Genomic DNA, 19029 nt, shown 5'->3' with positions numbered 1-19029 from the left:
ATAAAGTGTTTCCACTTACAAACTCTGTTACCACTTTTTTAAATTTGTCAGGGCCCAGAGAAAATTGCTAAAACAGGCTGCTGAATCAAGGACATGAAGAAAACTTGAGCAATTTTCCTTCTTTGGGGCTTAAAGAACACCCCTTTCTTGGCAGGCAGAGTTAATGACACTGATTGCTACATAAAATCCTGTGGATTTGTTTATTCAGAATTTTAGTTTCACATATTTATGATGAACTCTGCCAACATGTCAGGCCAGACTTCCCTCTGCTGGTTGTGGCTCCATTCCATTAGATGCTTCTGCTCTACCTGCATATAACCCAAGACAGGTGACTGCCCCTGTGTGAAAGAAAACAAAAGTTATAAGAACGTAGTGTAGGTCATTGTCTTTTTTCTCTTTTTATACACAATCTGTATCAGCAACCTCCTAACTGGTCTCCAGGCTACCAGCCTCTTCCTTCCCCAGATCATCAGTGAACCTTTTTTGACACAGACTGACAACTAAACAAACGATGAAATATTTGTGATACAAATGGTAAGTGCTGTGAGTACTCATGGCTGTAAAGTTTCCCCATCACCACAGACTGAAGTCCACAAACAAATTAGAGATGCATGAGTTTTTTTGCAATGTGTCTTATCTTCAACCACTGCCTCCCACCATTCCTGCCTCCCATGTCCCAGGGAAACAACCATCATGCTTGTGTCTGTACGCTATGCACCGTTGCCTGTGACTAAAGTGTTTTCTTCTAGTTTAGTTGCTCTGCTTCCTGTTGCCTCCCCACAGGAGATGTACTTAAATGTCATCCCTTCTCTGAAGCTCTCAGGGTCTACTACTCTAAGGCAGGATTAATTGTTTTTTCCTCTGGATTGCACAGTACTTTATACAAATATCAACTGCTACATTTAGAGCATTACGTTGTCCTCATTTATCTTTTTGTTTTCACAATTGGACCTGAATTTCTTAAGAACAAAATGGGGTCATTAAATGTTAAATTGCCCGGTGTCTGACACATTGGATGTATGCCACCAATTTTAGTTGAATACACTTGAACCAGAGATCCTCTTTTTTATGGAATCCAAACTGAAAGAACATAGGAAAGTAGAGTTCTTTGGAGCAAGCAGTGTAGACAACTCTGTCGGCATCATTTTATAATAGTAACAAGTATTTCTTTTTCCATGTAATATTGTAGTTATAGTATCAGTTAATCTGAATACTTCTAGGATCATAGAATTTCAATGGGAAGAAGTATCTTTCAGGTGGTTCCTTTGATTTGCAGATGAAGAAACCAGTCCTGTGCTTATATTACTGCACAAATAGTTTTTTTAAAAAGATTTTATTTGTTTATTCATGAGAGACACATTGAGAGAGGGGCAGAGACAGGCAGAGGGAGAAGCAGGCTCCATGCAAGAAGCCTGTGGAATCCCAGGAATCTGGGATCATGTCCTGAGCCAAAGGCAGATGCTCAACCCGCTGAGCCACCCAGGCATCCCTGCACAAATAGTTTTTATCAAAATCTTATCCAGTGGGGTGCCTGGGTCATTTGGTCAGTTAAGTGTCTGCCTCCAACTCAGGTCATGATCCCAGGGTCCTGGGATTGAGCCCCACATCGGGGCTCCCTGCTCAGCAGGGAGTCTGCTTTTCCCTTTCCCTCAGTCCCTCCCCATTCTTGGGCTCTCGCTCACTCTCTCTCTCTCTCAAATGAATAAATTAAAAAAATTCTTAAATTAAAAAAATTCTTATTCAACAACCTTTGTGAATTCATAAGTATTAAACCATTTTTACATTCCAGGCAAATTATTCTGGGAGAACAAAATGTACAGCACATTTTAGTTTAGAAGGAGTTCCATTAAGGAATCTTAACCTGAATTTAAGATTGTTGGGGTTAGGGAAAGCCAAGCTCCTTGATGAGAAATAATTGGTAAGTTCAAAGAAGATTTTAAATATAAGTGAAGCATTTTTCATGCTCCCCCCTCCCCCGATAATGTGAAGTATCAGGACCATCAGAAGAACAATAAAGTGGTTGGAGGAGTTCCTTTTCTCAAGGTTTAATTGAGCCTCTTCTTTTTCTTTAATAGGTTTCAGAATCTACTGTGGTCCAGAAAGACATTTGTGGACAACATGAAAATCTATAACCACAGTTATATCTACATGCCTGCCTTTTCTATGAAGACAGGAACAGAGCCATCTCTCCGGGTTTATTATACACTCTCAGATGTTGGTGCCAATCAAACAGTGCTCTTCGCCAACCCCAATTTTCTGCGTAGCATTGGAAAGTTCTGGAAAAGTAGGGGAATCCATGCTAAGCGCTTGTCCACAGGACTCTTTCTGGTGAGTGCAGCTCTGGGCCTCTGTGAAGAGGTAGCTATTTATGGGTTCTGGCCCTTCTCTGTGAATATGCATGAGCAGCCCATCAGCCACCACTACTATGATAACGTCTTGCCCTTTTCTGGCTTCCATGCCATGCCAGAGGAATTTCTCCAGCTCTGGTATCTTCATAAAATCGGTGCACTGAGGATGCAGCTAGACCCATGTGAAGACACTTCACTTCAGCCCACTTCCTAGGGACCATGGAAAAAGAAAGAACTGAGCCCAGGGTATTTTTGTTAGGTTTTCTACATGACTCCAAAAGGAATGGTCAAGTCATTTCATGGATACACATGGGCCACATGGAAAAACAAAATAAAACAACTACAAAAAACCAAGAGAAACTCCACTTTGGATGTTGGCTTGGAGGACAAATAAGAAATGAAACATCCTGTGAAATATTTTGTAGCACATTGTGGATTTGCAACTAGTAACATGCTGGTGAAATGCTGTTGGTAAAGCACGTTTACATGGTTCAAAGCTAGAAGACGTAGTTCGCAAGACAGAACTCCAGTTGTTGAAGCTGAAGAATTAATCAAGGTAGAATAAAGGAAATGCTGGACAAAGTGTTATGGATTATCAACACAATCTGGCTTTAGAGAAAAACCTATCTTATATCTTAGAACCATAGGTTTTTAAAAAATTATTATTTATTTTTGCCCTATTTAGGGGCAGTGAGTGGGTGATGAGGTAGATAAAAAGAAAATTCCTTACTGAGTAATAAAGATAACAAAACACTACAGCTAGTTCTTGTGATTTGTTGAACCAAGTCTATGTTAACTCTAGTTTCCCTCCATTTAAAAAATGTTGAATAAGAATTGCTTCCTCCCCTTTTGTCAAGTCTACTTAGAGGATGCGAAGCATTGTTGAATTTAGACTGTGTTGATTCATAGTCTGATTAACATGAGCCACTTTCCCTCCTTCTCAGAATTGAGGGCATAAACTCAATTTTAGGTCTGCATTATTTAAGCCTGTTCATATTATTATGTTATTTTAGTGCAGAAAGACTGCAAATGTGAGTGCGTTATTTATTTGCAAATTGGCATAATTGTCTTCTTAATTTAATTATCAGAGATAAAGCACAATGATGTAAAGTTTAGTCTGGAAACAGGACTGGAAAGCACATCCCTTTTCTATCTACTATGGTATATTCACTCCAAGATACACGCACACAAGTAAAACATGTGTATTTATGTACGCACACTCACACATACACACAGTTAAACAAAGCTCATCCCCATGCAGCTAAGAAAGTTGAACCCACATGACTTAGGATGGCAAAAGTCTGTAACCATTGTTGGAGAGCTACATACAGATGTATATTGTGTACTACACATCACTACACCTTGATATAAGACAAACCAGCTGACAGGTTGCTGCTCATAATGCTTACACTAGCATGACCCCCAAATGCTTACCCAAAATGAGCAGAATTGTTTTACTCATTCTGACTCTCCCTAACATCTCACACATCATGAATGAACCATGTATTGAGCATGGTCACACATGCGTGGTTCATACAAGCAAAGGGATGTGAATTCATAGATGTTGATTCCCTTGGTAGTAGCAGGTAAGGCTACTTAGAAAACTTTTTACATAAGCTTTGACAAACTGCAAACAAACTCTACTAACAGATTATAGGCAGTTAAATATGTTTACATGTATGAGGAAGGTAAAGGGAGCCTCTTATTGTCTTTGTGCTTTGGAATGCCTTAATCTAAAAGGAGACACTAGAAATCACTCTTTTTATTCTTTTCAATGTACCAAAATATAGATAAGTTATGCTAAACATTCTACTTCATTTTTAATGGTAGAAACTTAGTTTACCATATAAATTAAAACAGGTGGCAGGTTTTGGTGGGTTAATTTAAAAGACATTGAGAAAACAAAGCCCTTGGGAAAATTCTGTTTCACCACCAGAATAGATGGTTTCGAAGTAAGATTAAATTTTGAGGTTATCATAGAAATCAGTTAAAAAAATGACTGCTTGACATAACAGATTATATTGATGCTTAGAAAGTTAAGAATTTGAGAATATTGATTCTGTACAGAACTGATTTGTTATTTTAATCCTATATGCCAGCAAAAATGTAATGAGAATTACTGTGAGTAAGCTGTGTTAAATACTCACTGGATGTGAAACCTTAAACCTATTTCCTTTTTAGAGCCATTGTTATTATTTAATAATTACCTTAATAAGGAATACATTTTTACCTATACATGTCATCAAAGATATAAAAGGGCTAATGAAAAACACATGCCACACAAATTAGTACTTTAACTGATAGAATTGTTCAAATGTGAGTAAAGAGCTCCATAAAGCCTATGCGTCACAGTTCCACTGAAGCTATTTGGAAATTGTACATCTTGTTACGATTTCTGTGATAGATTTACACAATAAGTTATGCAATTTTTAGACTGTGAATTTGTGGCTTCTGAAAGGCAGAACAGAAATGGCCCAAGATGATAATGTTCAATTAGACCAGTACTTCTCAACTGGGGTGTTTCCCCTCCCCCATCTGGTGACTTTCAGCAGTGTATAAAGACATTTTTGATTGTCATGATTTGGAGGGTGCTACTGGCATCTAGTGGACAGAAGCCAGGAATCCTGCTAAACATCCTACAGTGCAGAGGTCAGCTCCCCCACCCCCAGCAAAGAATTACCCAGTCTAAAATATTAACAGTGTCAAGGTTGAGAAACCCTGAATTAGACCAAAAGAATACTTTGCTCCAAACTGTCTTCACTTAAGGATATATATACACACTGACATCATTTGAAATATGACTACAGTTAAATGAGAATGTGTTCTTAGAGTAGATTGCAGTTGGTATTATTTTATACTAACAACTCATAGGTATGCCATACATATTGCCTTTTTCATGATTAGATGTATCTAGACAAGGAGTGTGACTGTGCTTGTGTGTGTGTACACATATGTATTGTGGCATAAAGTTATGCGTATCTATCCTTACTGAAATATATGTGTTCCTAAGTGAAGATCTTTCCAGAATTATCTGGCAGAGTAGTCTGGAATACTCTATTACTATTAAGAAGTTGAAATCTAAGCACCTATTATTTTATTTTGTTTATCTGGAATTGGGCCTCATACTTTGACGAATTTGGTCAATTATGTTTTAATACTACTGACCCTTAACATTAGCTCAGAAGATACTCAGGTTATGGGAGACACAGTCAGTAAGAAAATATTTCATTACTTTCAATGCATCTGCCTAGAGAGGATGTCACCCTCTAATTTTTTTTAAAAGGTTTTATTTATTTATTCATGAGAGACACAGAGAAAGAGGCAGAGACATGGTCCGCAGGGGCCCTGAAGCAAGACTCAATCCCAGGACCCCAGGATCATGACCTGAGCCAAAGTCAGATACTCTGAGCCATCCAGGTGTCCCATGGGTCTAATTTTTAAATTTGCTTTTTATTGACAAAAATTAGGCTGCTCCATGGGGGCAGTAGAAGATATGAGGAAACTGAAAATGGATACCTGATAGGATTTTTACCTTTTATCAGTCCCAATTTAAGAATTGCATTGATGCTAAGGATCATGAATAAGGTGACCTCTGTTTAATTTTAATTACACTTCAGTAAAATTAAGATGAGTGAAGGATGAAATCATTCTCTAAGCTAGAAAAGTGATTTTTTTTATATGAAAGATTTTTATATGGAAGAAGAAAATGGATGCCTATGCTTTATGTAGAGTCTGACCAACAGTTTATTTTCTTTACTTTTACTTTTTAGATTTTTAAAATTTATTTGAGAGAGCGAGAGTATGAGTGAGAGAGACAGAGAAGGAGCAGAGGGAGAGAGAAAGGGAGAAGCAGCCTCCCCACTGAGCAGGGAGCCTGATGTTGGGTTTGATCCTGGGACTCTGGGATCATGAGCAGAAATAGATGGTCATGAGCAGAAAGCAGACACCTAATGGACTAAACTACCCAGGTGCCTCTGACCAACAGTTTATACAGCACTGTGCATCTAAACTACAATCAATACATGAAGTTAAGTAGTGCCATGGAATTTTATTCCTATATAGTTCACTTTTGTTTTAACAAAATAAATATTCCAAAATAATAGAAATGACCCCAAATGGTAGATATTCAGACAATACCTGTTTGGTTTTGCAATGTCTCATGTCCTACAAACCTTTTTAGATTATATGTAAGTTGTACCTGGAGCAATGGACAGCACAGCCTCACAATCTACATGGAAATTAATGCAAGAAATCCCAGGGGTCCAAATTGGACAAAAATATTCTTAGATTAGTCAGAAGCTTTACAGAAGTGGTATATATGAGTCCCAAATAGAAAACATATCAAGCACATTTCTTCTGGTCAGCAACTATTCCAGTTTTCTAGTTTATTATATGAAGCTTTCTATTTCTTTGAAAAAAATCAGCCGTCTATCATTTTGAGTTTCATGTTTCAAAATATTGGCCTCGTTAAATTTTTAACTGACAAATCTTTATCAGGAGGGACTTACAAGGAAAAACACGCCACAGTCCACCAACGCCTTTAGGGAATTCTTAATGTGTTGTACAAAACCGTTCCCACCAGAACCAGGTAATAATATCTGCTCTGTTTCTAGAGTGCCAGGGATCAAGGGCTGGAAAGACTTTTGTGAGAACCTGAGGACAAATATGTGGAGGAATAAGGACTGAGAGTAATGTTGTGCTTTTTACTTCCCCCTTCTCAGGCTAGAGGTCTACTCTCAGATTAAGACTTTTTGATGAGCACACGTCAGGAAGTGGTAAACAAGTACAAGGCACCTGAAACTTCGGCCAAACCTCTAGCAAATTCTGTAGTAACTATAGGTAACTATGACCAGCGATTTGGGTCTGGGTGCCGGGAAGAGGAGGAGGCAAGTGGAAAGGAGGAGAAAACTGTACTCCCAAACTCTCAGAGTACCTAAGGATAAGTCTCTGTGCTTGACCTTGACTTTCCAGCACCATCTATTTCTATCCACTACCAGGGAAAATGGCCTGACAGTTGGGTCAAGCTAGTAGCCTTGTGACTGGAGAGTTGGTGTAGAAATTTGCTGAGAAGCTTAAAATTTTATACTGCCTTAAACAGTTTTTTTCCTTAAATTTGTGCTCTCTAAATTTGGATGTCCTGTGAGTGAATTCTGGTCACCCTGACCTAATTATGGCCCTGTCAGTGATGATTAAAAATGGAGCTTTTTTTCCCACTCAGATGAATTTTCTGAATTCTTGAAGCTAGGGAGATAGCAAATATAGTTGACCCTTGAATGACACAGGTGAGAACTACACAGGTCTGTTATACACAGATTTTTTTTTGATAAATATAGTGCAGTACTGTATATGTATTTTCCTTATGATTTTATAAATAACATTTTATTTTCTCTAGCTTACTTCATTGTAAGAATATAGTATATTGTACAAAATATGTGTTAATCAACTGTTTATGTTATTGATAAGGCTTCCAGGCAATAATAGGCATAATAGTTATGGAGTAGTTATGTTTTGGGGGAGTCAAAAGTTATATGCAGATTTTTGACTGTATGGCGGGGTTGAGCCTTAGATCCCTGCATTGTTCAGGAGTCAACTATGTTCTATAGTTCTTACATAGTCTCTTTGAAAGCTGAGGAGACTGGTCCAAAAGAATCCTGGAGCCTAGAATGTTTGTTTGTGACCCCGAAAGATGAGGACAGAATATTTAGGTTGAACACTGTAAGATTCCTATTTTGTAAGTGGAAAGAGATTTAGATGAAGCTACAATTGCTGTAGACTTTTTTCTTCCTATCATAAGAAAATGGTTTCTGTTGGCTTTATCCACAGCCTAGGCATGTCTCTTGAATTATTTACATACCTACTAGAGGTGAGAGATTGAACCAAGTGCTTGAAAGGAAAGCTCATTCAAACATAAGACAACCTCTGCTCATCATCACAATAAAGAAAAAGTATGTTTCTGTTTCCTTCTGATTTTCTTCTTTCTGATGCCAACATTTCTGATTTCTTCCCCCTAACAAGGAATAAATAACATTATAAATTGACGTATAATATCTGTGAACATTTGTGTGATAACCAAAGCCCACAACTATAACTTTTTTAAAGCACAAGAGAGGAATTATCTTTTGTTCATGGTCATTTATTTGCCTCCCTCCTCTGTGTTCTTATTGATCTCTGCATTGTGATAAAGTCCTTTCTAATTTTGCGTTCCTATTAAAGCTGTCAGATATAATCAATGATGCAAAGCTGCCTGGGACTTTTATAGAATAATATTCAAATCTATTGATCATGTCTCTTTCTGCTTCTATATAATTAGATTTTCTCGAGTTATTTGTCATTTTAAAAGCATATGTGTTGCGTGATACCAATAAACATCTAAGAGATAAGAGTTTATCCAGGGCAGAGAAAATTTGGAGTCAGATATGTCTGTTTTTCTCTGCATCATAAGTGAAATGGAAAATTGTGATTAAAAAAGGGTTTAACCAAAAAGAAAAAGAGAAAGATAAAAATCAGGATTTTAATTGTGAAGGACCCCTGGGAGGGATCTTAGTATGAATCTAAGCTCAGAGTGCAGAGGCTGTTAGTCTTTGGGAGTGCAGTCCCAAGAATAGAACCTTTCAAAACATTTTAAGGAAATGTTAAGGAAACTTTAACATTTTAAAGGAAATATATTGTTATGCAGTTGTTATGGCTCATGATGAAAAGATGCTAGAGGAAGCAGCGTGAGAGCCAGATTGTGAGACACATAGGGAAGACAATGGAGGAGTGGCACCAGTTTACCTACTTGGGCCCTCCTGCCCATCTCTGAGTCGTGCTTTCCTTGGTGTCGAAGCTAGGATATGTAAACACTGCCATTCTCATAGCCCCTTTTTATCTCCACTTTGACACATACACAAGATTATTATTTAGCTCTCCTGTCATGATGAGGCAGCGATAGTAGAAGGTGTCACTTTGAACATCACCCTTTGAAACATGGCCACCATATGCTATGCATGGTGACAGTTGTAAAGATTTAGATGTGTTTTCTCCCCTCTGTTCTAGTGTAAACACACACAGATACACAGACATAGACACACACACACACACACACACACACACACACACCCTTGCATTATTTATTCCCATTGAAAAGAGAAAAATGGCTGATGAGGGTGGGGGTGGCAGAGGGTGCCTTAACTTTGTCTGGCTTGGCTCCCTCTTCCTTCTGTATTTCCTTCCTGTCCCCCTGTCACTTTAAAGGTAGCCATGTGTATTCCAAGTTGTACCTTTACCATCAGCAAGAATTCTTATAAATGTAGTGAAATGTGACTATTTTATATAAATGCACAATAGTATATAGGCCTTGGAGACGTCTGATAATGGTATGTAAATATCCTTTGTTGAACTAGTAGAACCTTCTCATAGAGAGCTCCTTAGGTGATAGCTACAGGAAAACTAAAAATGATTAGATTAAAAATGTTTGTTTCTCCAGCAAACACTAGCATTCATGGAAGCAAAGAAACAGTTTGTTTCTGTTTCTCATTTGCTCTTAAGCACCAATTCTTTGGGCTTTCTTATCCATAAGTTACTATAGACATCCCTCCCATAATATACACGATTCACCATTTGTGGTGATCGATGGTCACAGGGGTACATCAGAGTCAGAGACACTAGAGGGAAGGGGAGAGAACAGACAAGGAAAGCTCCATTGAAAAGCTTATGTAATTTTTAAAAAGTCTAGAACATTATTAGAACTCTAGTGACCACAGTACAGTTGGCCTGAAAAGCTTTGAAAGAGAAACGTTTCTCACTGGTCTCTTTAATTGGATTATTGCACCCTATATAACATTCCGCATGTGTGCAGGCTCTTTTTCAGCAAATTTGCAGACTGGAGGTAAGAGAAAGATAGAAAAATTATTCTTTCTCGTACAATGTGGTTTGACTACCAGGCCATGGATGCAATAATTCTGGAAAAGATTTTTTAGATTAGACTATAAAATTGAACTCACTTTTGAAGTATAGATGAAATTACTTTTTCCTAATAAGACCAAATTCCATTGGCAGGAGGTATGCGGGAAATCAGTGCTCTTCATTTCTTCTTCTTTTTAAAAGTTTCATATAAAAGGTAGCAGGTAAGAAAAAAACTTTAATTGGCACTTTTTATAGTGTGACTTGAAAAAACAGTATCTATCTTGGTTGGTTCTGCTGAGTGGTTTCTACAAAATCTAAATGCGATGTCATAGGAGGAGGTTTGCTGTAAAAACATGTCTTTTTCTTTAGTGTGTTCATTGTAATTATGGCTGGTAGTGAGAAGGTTCAGTAAGTCTCAATTTCTCTACCTCCCTTACTTGGAGAAAATTTGGAAATGTACCCTGTGAATAAAATGATTTTTTTATAGCTTGTGAAGTCTTTTTATTTCCCAGAAGCGTATGGGTAATTCTATTTCCTTTTCTATTCCTCTGTTTTGTATCCATATCAGCTACACTGATTTTTTTCCTTCTGGATGAAACCTCATGCTGCTTGGTGAGAAAATTATTTTAGAAGTACAGAACTCTAAATGCTATGAATAGATTATATGAACAGTGTTGTTACCCTTATGCAGGTAAAAGGCATTATCTATTGGGTGACGTAGAATGAAAATTGAGCGCTTACTTAATGTGAAATATGTACATGAACCTATTTTTTTCCAGCGATAAAATTTTCCCTTTATGTAATGAGTCAGTGGCATCAGTATGTGTGTCCTAGAGATACTTTAATAAATTCCTAACAAGATTCAAAATATTTAGATTCCCCTTCTGCTCATATGGATGACTTTGACAAGCCCGAGTGTGCCTTCTTGTCTATGTTATTTAGATAATTGCTTCAAACTCCCATTTCCCTTGCATTCTAGTGGCCCAGTTATGCCAGGCACTGTCTCAACAGGAGCGACATCAGGAAAAGTGACCTTGATCTATCCTTTATCATACATTTCACCTCCGAAATTGATCAAGGTGCTTTGTACGGATCTCCTTATTAATTCTCTGAGTTCACTCTCACAAAACAGCCTTTTGGGTTACAGCTATTTTAAGAAGGTCATTTCATTACCTAATGGTAAAACTTCATGGTGTTTAGCTGAATCATTCAAGGGTAAAAAAGACAGACTTCTAGTATAAATGTGGGTTACCCTAACCTATTCTCAGACCATATGAGGAAAACAGATTTAACTTGTTTTTACCAACTATCATTAAGTAAAAAAGAAATCTAGATATTACTGAGTTCAAGAACATTCAAAAACAGATATTAAGAATCCAAAAGCATTAATTACTCAAGAATCTCTAAACTTAAGAAGAGGGTAATTACAAGTCACAGACTAGAGTTTTGCTTGAAAACTTATTATTTTGGATATACAGATTCTTGATGATATGAAGAACTAAAGACATAGGATTATTGAATTGAATTTTGTGGGGTTCATTGTGAATGATCTGGAGAACATGGGATGAAGTCAAGGCCATATCTGATTATGCTTAACATGTATAAGATGTCATCTAGTTTCTAGGATTTTGAAAAATACGGGAAAACAAAAGTCCTTGTGTTTTCTCTTATAGAGATAGAATTAAAGTTATTTCTTAGCCGCACAAGAGTCATGGTTTCCAGGCATGAATTTAAAAAAAATCAGTATTTGGGAACTTTCTTATGATAATGTAATCAGAAGTTAGATTATGAGGCAATCAAGAGTTCAATGGTGTCAAGATCTGGAAGATTCCAACTTCTGCTGGTGGAGGAAGAGTGAAAAGTAAGAATAGGAGTGGTTATTTGGTGGGTCACTTTCATCAACATCCCACCAGATGGATTAATGATCTCCTGGGAAATGATTTTCTATTGAGTGTTCAACATTGGCTTTGCTATTACCAGAGGGGCACTCAACAGTGGTAGAAGCCAGGTTACTTGATTCCATGCATAATCTCTGTACCTGGTACCAAAGCTTCTTTGGGTAGAAGGCCATTGACAAAGTAGTGGGGTACTTGAGGAAAGAGATGAACTGGTATCCATTTAACATCCTGTTTTGTCTGGACCTCTTATAAAGACAGGGTGGTTGATTCATTAATCCAGGCTATTGCCTGGAAAGGCCAAGAGTGATTACCAGCACTTTCCATCATGGGGCATGAAGCAATTTGTTCTCACTGAAATAAACATTTATTTTGGATTTGCCTTTCCTGTCCTCAATACTTGTGCCAGTACCACCATCTACCAATCTATGTAATGGATTATGTACCATATAAAGTATATATACAACATGCAACATCCTTTTGGCCAAAAACCACATTTTTTTATAGCAAACAGAAAGGAGCTTATGCCTATGGAATTAACAAGTATTATTCTTTACCATATTTAGTAGAACATTCATTGTCAGTGGGAGTAATATTGTCTCCACAAGAGGCAAAAGTTGGTTCTAAGGAGCAAAAAAACCTTAGATCTTACAATGATTCGGGGGGAGAAAAATCTTAAAAGTTCTCTTGAGGGTAAGACAAGGAGGTAAAGAAAAAGGTTAGAGAAATGCTGATCTAGAAGCAGTTGCCTTACAGAACGCTGGCAGGGCCTAATAGAGGCTCATTTTAAGAACCATTTGAGAGACAATATCTTAAGGGGTTGTGGTACCATCTTATAAGACGTGGTGTGTGTTTTGGATAGTGACTAGTTTTTCTCATATTTAGATACTTGGATAACGTTTAGAATATTTGGATCTGGGCACTAAGGGATGGAAGCAGGAGAGACTCCTACAAATTGTAATATGTTGTGCATCTGTAATGGCTTAATTCAAAATACTTCCCAATTATTTTGTGATTCTTCTTTCACCCATGTGCTTTTGGAAGTATATATTCTAATTTCCAAATATATGGAGAGGGAGGGGTTAGTAGTATCTTTTGTTATCTTTTTTAACCTTAATAATTTTGTCATGATCAAAGAATACACTGTATGCGATTATAACCTTTTGAAGTTTATCAAGACTTGTTTTATGGCTCAGCTTCCATGACTACTTCAAAAGTAGATACGTTCTGCAGTTGCTGTCAGGAGTATACTAAAAAGGTTTATTAGGTTAAGTGCATCTTCACTGACATTTTATCTATTTGCTCTATCGATTACAGAAAAAAGAAGCATTAAATTCTCCAAACATGATATGCCCACTTCTCCTTTAGTTCTATAAATTTTAGCTTTTTATGCTTTGCTATTCTGCTATAAACTACATAAAGTGAGGAATGTGACTCCAGGCCAAACAACCATGCTGATCCTTCGTATGCAATTATTAGGCTTTGCCCAGCAGGCCTCCTGGGGAGAAGCTGTGTTGCCCACCCCATCTGTGTATACAGCCAATGCATTGGTCTTCTGGATAAATTGCAGTCGAGGACTCCGGGCCCCTGGGACAGCTACTGCCATATGCAAGTCTGCATTCCTAGCCTACCACTTCGATTTGAAGGCCCCATCAGGTGTCTACACTAAGGAATTTTTCTCCGCTTTGACTCCATACTTTTCCACTCCTAGTTCTTTCCTCTCTCCCTTCTGGCCCTCAGGTTCATAGGGAAAATCATTTCATTTAGGGTTCCTTTGCAGTGAGACAATTCCCCCACGTGCAATCCATCTCCCGACTCCTTCCTAGTGCTATTTCACAAGGAAAAATGAAAACCTTAGGAACTAGTGCCTGTTTTTGCCTCCCGTTTGCAATGTCACACTAAGTGAATAAAGACTTGATTATTACTTTTAATTTGGCTCATTGTCCTAATTGACCACCTCAATACCTGATTACTTGAAAGATGCATTTATGATTCTTAAATTCTCTTCACAAATTGACCCTTTATTGATGACATAAATTTATGATATATATATGATAAATAAATATCAAGATAAATATATAAAATTTCTTTCATGGCTTCAGGTAATACTCCTTGTTTTGAAGTCTACTTTAATATTAAGAAAGCCTTATAAGATTTCTTATGCTTAATGTTTTTATAACACATCTCTTCCTATCCTTTTACTTTCAATCTAGTTTATTTCTTTTTCTCTATTTATTTATTTATTTGACAGAGAAAGAGCAAGAAAGCATGAGCAGGTGGGAACAGGGAGGGAGGGAGAAGGAGAAGGAGAAGTAGGTTCCCCACTGAGCAGGGAGCCTGATACAGGACTTTATCCCAGAACCCTGGGACCATGACCTGAGCTGAAGGCAGACGCTTAATCAACTGAACCACCAGGTGCTCCCATCCTAGTGTATTTTTAAAATGCATCTCTTGTAAACACATATAGTTGGGTCTTGGTTAGCTTGGTATCTGCTTTGTCTCTCCCCTTTAACTGAGAACAGTCTAACCCCGTTATATTTAACACAGTTGCTAATATGGTTGGGTTTAAGTATATCATTTTGCTATTTGTTTTATTTTTATTCACTGTGTTCCTTTTTCCATTCATGCTGCTGTCTTACTTTCTTTTACATTAATCATCTGTTTCATTAGTATCTTATTTCATCTCCTCTATTAGCTCTTACCCTATGCTTTTATTGCAGTTCTTGCTCTTGGGATTATAATATGCATTTTTAATCTCAATATAACTTGAAGTAATATTTACCACCTCACATAAAATAAGTTTACAACAGGATAAGCCACTTTGCTCTGGCCCTCCTGTTTTTTTCTCCTACTGTCACATATATGGACTGAATATTTGTGGCCCTTGCCCCCATGTTCATATGTTGAGGCCCTAATCCCCAATGTGATGGTAAAGTGGGGGTGATGGGAAAGTGAGAGAATTAGGAGTAGATGAGGGCCATGAAGATGGAAGCCTCATGAATGCGTTGAGTACCCTTATGAGTGACAAGAGAGCTTGCTTCCTCTTTCTTCTCTCATCCTTGGGAGGATACAAGAAGTTGGAAGTTTGAAACCTGGAAGAGAGTTTTCACCAGACTTGACCATGCTGGTACCCTGATCTCCGACTTACAACCTACAGAAAGGTGGGAAATAAATTTCTGTTGTTTATAAGCCGCTTTGTTTATGGAATTTTGCTGTAGCTGCCCAAACTGACGTGTATTTTATAAACCTCATGATATAACGTTGTTTTTGTTTTAAGTAGGCAGGTAGCTTACAAAAATTATGATATTAAAATATACTTTTTCATATTTACCCCTCATAATAATTTCATGCTTTATAATCCTGTAGAACTGGTATCATTTCTTGACAGCCTGATGAAATTCCTCCAGTTTCCTTGTAGTGCTGATAGTAAATTCTCTCGGGTTTTGCTTGTCTGAAAATTTATATAACTCATCTTTATTTTTGAAGTATATTTTACTGGATATAGATTTCTAGCTTAACAGTTTTTACTGTTAGCATTTTAAATATGTCATTTCATTCTTTTCTGGTTTGCTTTGTGTTTGATGAGAATTTTGCTAAAATTATCATTGTATTATATGTTATATTTGTTTTTCACTCTCTAATTTCCTTTAGGATTTTTTTTTTCTTTATCTTGGCTTTCAGCACTTTGACAGAAGTTTCACCTTTGGATTTAGCAGTAGCAGAGTCACTAGTTCTAGGTAGCATCAGAATGTGTAAAACTATGTGAGTTCTTGTGTTTTTCAAGTCCAGACTTACTAACCTTTTCATATCAAAATCGTTTTTGGTGGTGGTTTAGTAGAGAGGGGAATGTCAGCCCACATAAATTACTATTGCACATGAGGATTTTTCCAATCCTTTCTGCTCCCATTGACAATAGCTTGACTGGTTGATTATTATTAGTGTTATTTAATAAACAAGTTACCCAATATTTGTGTGGGACATGAACATTACACTTTTTAGTTAAAATGGGGTTGGGAAGTTAATACATTTTTAACAATTTTATTTAGGAATAGTTTATGTACCATACAATTTACCCATTGTAAATGTACAGTTTGATTATTTTGAGTAAAATTTATGGTTGTGAATCCATTACTGGAGTCCAGTTTTATAACTGTTCTATCATCCCCCCCACCACCAAATTCCTTAGTTCCACTTTATGGTCAAATCCCTGCTCTCAGCCCAACAATCCTGGATCTGCTTTTGGTCTCTATAGTTTTGTTTTTTTCCGGAAACTTTATGTAATTGGAATAATATAATATATAGTCATTTGCCTCTGACTTCTTTCATTTAACAAATGTTTTTGAGGTTCATCTATGTCATTACATGTGTCAGTAGTTTGTTCCTTTTAATTGGTGAATAGTATTCCATTGTATGCACTTAACACACTTAGCTTATTAATTCAACAGCTAATGGATTTATTTAAGTGATTCCTATTTTGAATAATGCTTTAAACATTTGTGTGCAGATTGCTGATTCACATGGTAAGATTTTCCTTTTAAGAAACTACTAAATTGTTCTGCAAAAGAAGCAATACCATTTTATACCATCCAATGTAAATGTACGTTTGTTTCTTCACATCCTCAACAACAACACTTGGTATTGTTGGTCTTTTTAAAAAAAATAACATTTCAGAGAGTATGTCATGATGTCTCTTAGTAGACTTAATGTTCACTTCCTTAATGACTAATGATGCTGAATATGTTTGTGGTGCTTATTAGCCATTTATATCTCTCTTTTGGTGAAATATCTATTAAAATCTTTTGCATTACACATTTGGGAAGGTTCTTATTGAGTTCTTAGATTTAAAAAATACATTTTATACACATATCTTTTCTCAAGTATAATATTAGCAAATATTTTTCCTTGTCTATGAATTGTTTCTTAATTTTCTTAATGGCTTCTCTTGAAAATCAGGAGTTTTTCATTTTGATGAAGTTAATTTTATGTTTTTCCAAGAAGATAGTGCTTTTGATGTTATCTGAAAATAAAGACACAGGTATTTCTTTCTTTTAAATAAGTATCCCTTTCACTTCTTTTTTTTCCCCCTTTCACTTCTTATTCTTACCTTACTACACCAGCTAAAACTGCAAACACAATGTTAAATAGAAATGCTGAGAATGGACATCTTTGCCTTGTTCCTAATCTCAAGTAAAAATATGTTATCTTTCTGGATCTGTATAATGCTAGCTGTAGTTATTTTTGTATATGCCCTTTCCCCAAATAGGAAATTTAATTTCTATTCCTGGTTTCTTGAGGGTTAAATTTATTGAGATGATCATTTTTAGTTCTTTAATCTGTTAGTGTCATGTATTAAAATAATCAATTTTAAGATGTTAAATCAACCTTGCATTGTTGTAATAAACTCTGCTTTCCCATGTTTAAAGTCTTTATGTGTTTCAGGATTTGGTATGCTAATATTTTAGTAAAGATTTTGTGTCTGTGCTCATGAAGGATTTTGGTCTGTTTGCTTTCCTTGTGATATCTTTCTTTGGCTTTGGTAATAGGGTAATAGTGACTTCATAAAATAGACTAAGATGTGTTTTCTTCTCTACATTTTAAGAGTCTGAGATTCATATTATTTCTTTACCAAATTTTTGACAGAATTGACTAGTAAAACCATCTGGGCCTTAGTGTTTTGTTTGTTTGTTTGTTTTTTATGGGAGGAATTTAAATTAGTCTTCAAATTTTTTCCCTTAAAATAGGTATTCTGAATTTCCACAAGTCTGTTTTGTTAACTTGGGTAATTTGTCTAATTCCTTGCCATAAACTTCTATATGATAGTCTATTATTATCCTTTTAATTTCTCTAAGGTCTAGAGTGGTATCTCCACTTTTACTTATACATGTATAGTTTATGTCTTTCTTTTTTCTCCATGGTTAGTGTAGCTAAATTTTAGCAATTATTTTTATCTTTGCAAAAAAATAAATTTTGGCTTCATACATTCTTTTTCTAAAATTTCATTTCATTGGGTTTTTTGCTTCAAGCTATATTATATCTTTCTACTCTTCCTCAGTTTGATTTGTTCCTGGAGGAATAAAGATAATGTGCTATAGTAAACAACAATTACTTCTCGCTCTTAACTCTGGGAATCATTGAAGAGAGAGTAGATTTCAGGCTGGATCTTGAAGAGGAATAGTGCATTGTGATTATGTGTAAATACAAAAAAAAATAAGAGCCGATGGAGAAAGACATTCCAGGAAGATGGAATAACACAAGGAATCCAGGCAAGTGCAAAATATAGAGGAAACAATGGATAGTTCATTTTGTGAAATATACCAAAAAGACCATATATAACCACTATAACAATTAATTTAAATGTACTAAAGTCTCCAGCTAAAAGACAAATGTCTCACTTTTGTGTTGGATTTGTCAAATTGGAGTATTGTTTAATTTGTCTAATTTTGTTTCATATATCTTAAAGCTATGTTATTAGGTACAGTTTTAGAACTCTTATATCTTTCTGGTGATTGAATATGTTGAGTTTATTCCAGAATACAAGGAGACTTTAATATTAGATAATAATATAATGAATCACATTAACTTGATTTTAATCATGAAATGTCATGATTGTATCAGTACATTGAGAAAAATCATGAGAAAAAAACAATCATTCCTGATTTTTAAAAATGTTTTTTAAGATTAAGAATAGAAGATATGGGACACCTGGTTGGCTCAGTCGATTAAGCATCTGACTCTTGATTTTGGCTTAGGTCATGATCTCAGGGTTGTGAGATGGAGCTCCACATCGGGCTACATGCTGGGTGTGGAGCCTGCTTAAGATTCTTCTCTCTTCCTCTGCACCTTCCCCTCCTTTATCCCTCCCCCCCCCAAAAATAATAGAAGATAATTTTCTTACCTTTATA

General features: G+C 36.3%; 1 protein-coding gene and 1 long non-coding RNA gene across 3 annotated transcripts in view; one reads left to right on the top strand and one right to left on the bottom strand.

Annotated features, from left to right (window-relative positions):
- Window positions 1-6157, top strand: part of ST8SIA1 (ST8 alpha-N-acetyl-neuraminide alpha-2,8-sialyltransferase 1) — a 146783-nt gene extending 140626 nt beyond the window's left edge. For both annotated transcript variants that reach the window (XM_041736595.1, XM_041736594.1), the window contains one exon: window positions 2076-6157. In XM_041736595.1, coding sequence (XP_041592529.1) covers window positions 2076-2562 — 487 coding nt within the window. In that variant the 3' untranslated portion in view covers window positions 2563-6157. The remainder of the gene's footprint in view (window positions 1-2075) is intronic.
- Window positions 182-19029, bottom strand: part of LOC121480217 — a 48618-nt gene continuing 29770 nt past the window's right edge. Inside the window, exons 2-3 of the long non-coding RNA XR_005984913.1 lie at window positions 8203-8355; window positions 182-338 (exon numbers count right to left, since the gene is read on the bottom strand). This is a non-coding gene — a long non-coding RNA (uncharacterized LOC121480217). The remainder of the gene's footprint in view (window positions 339-8202; window positions 8356-19029) is intronic.

This window comes from Vulpes lagopus, chromosome 21, assembly GCF_018345385.1.
Source record: "Vulpes lagopus strain Blue_001 chromosome 21, ASM1834538v1, whole genome shotgun sequence".
In the NCBI taxonomy this organism is placed as follows: domain Eukaryota; kingdom Metazoa; phylum Chordata; class Mammalia; order Carnivora; family Canidae; genus Vulpes; species Vulpes lagopus.
The sequence above is the reverse complement of the archived record's forward strand: the minus strand, read 5'-3'. Positions and strand labels throughout refer to the sequence as shown.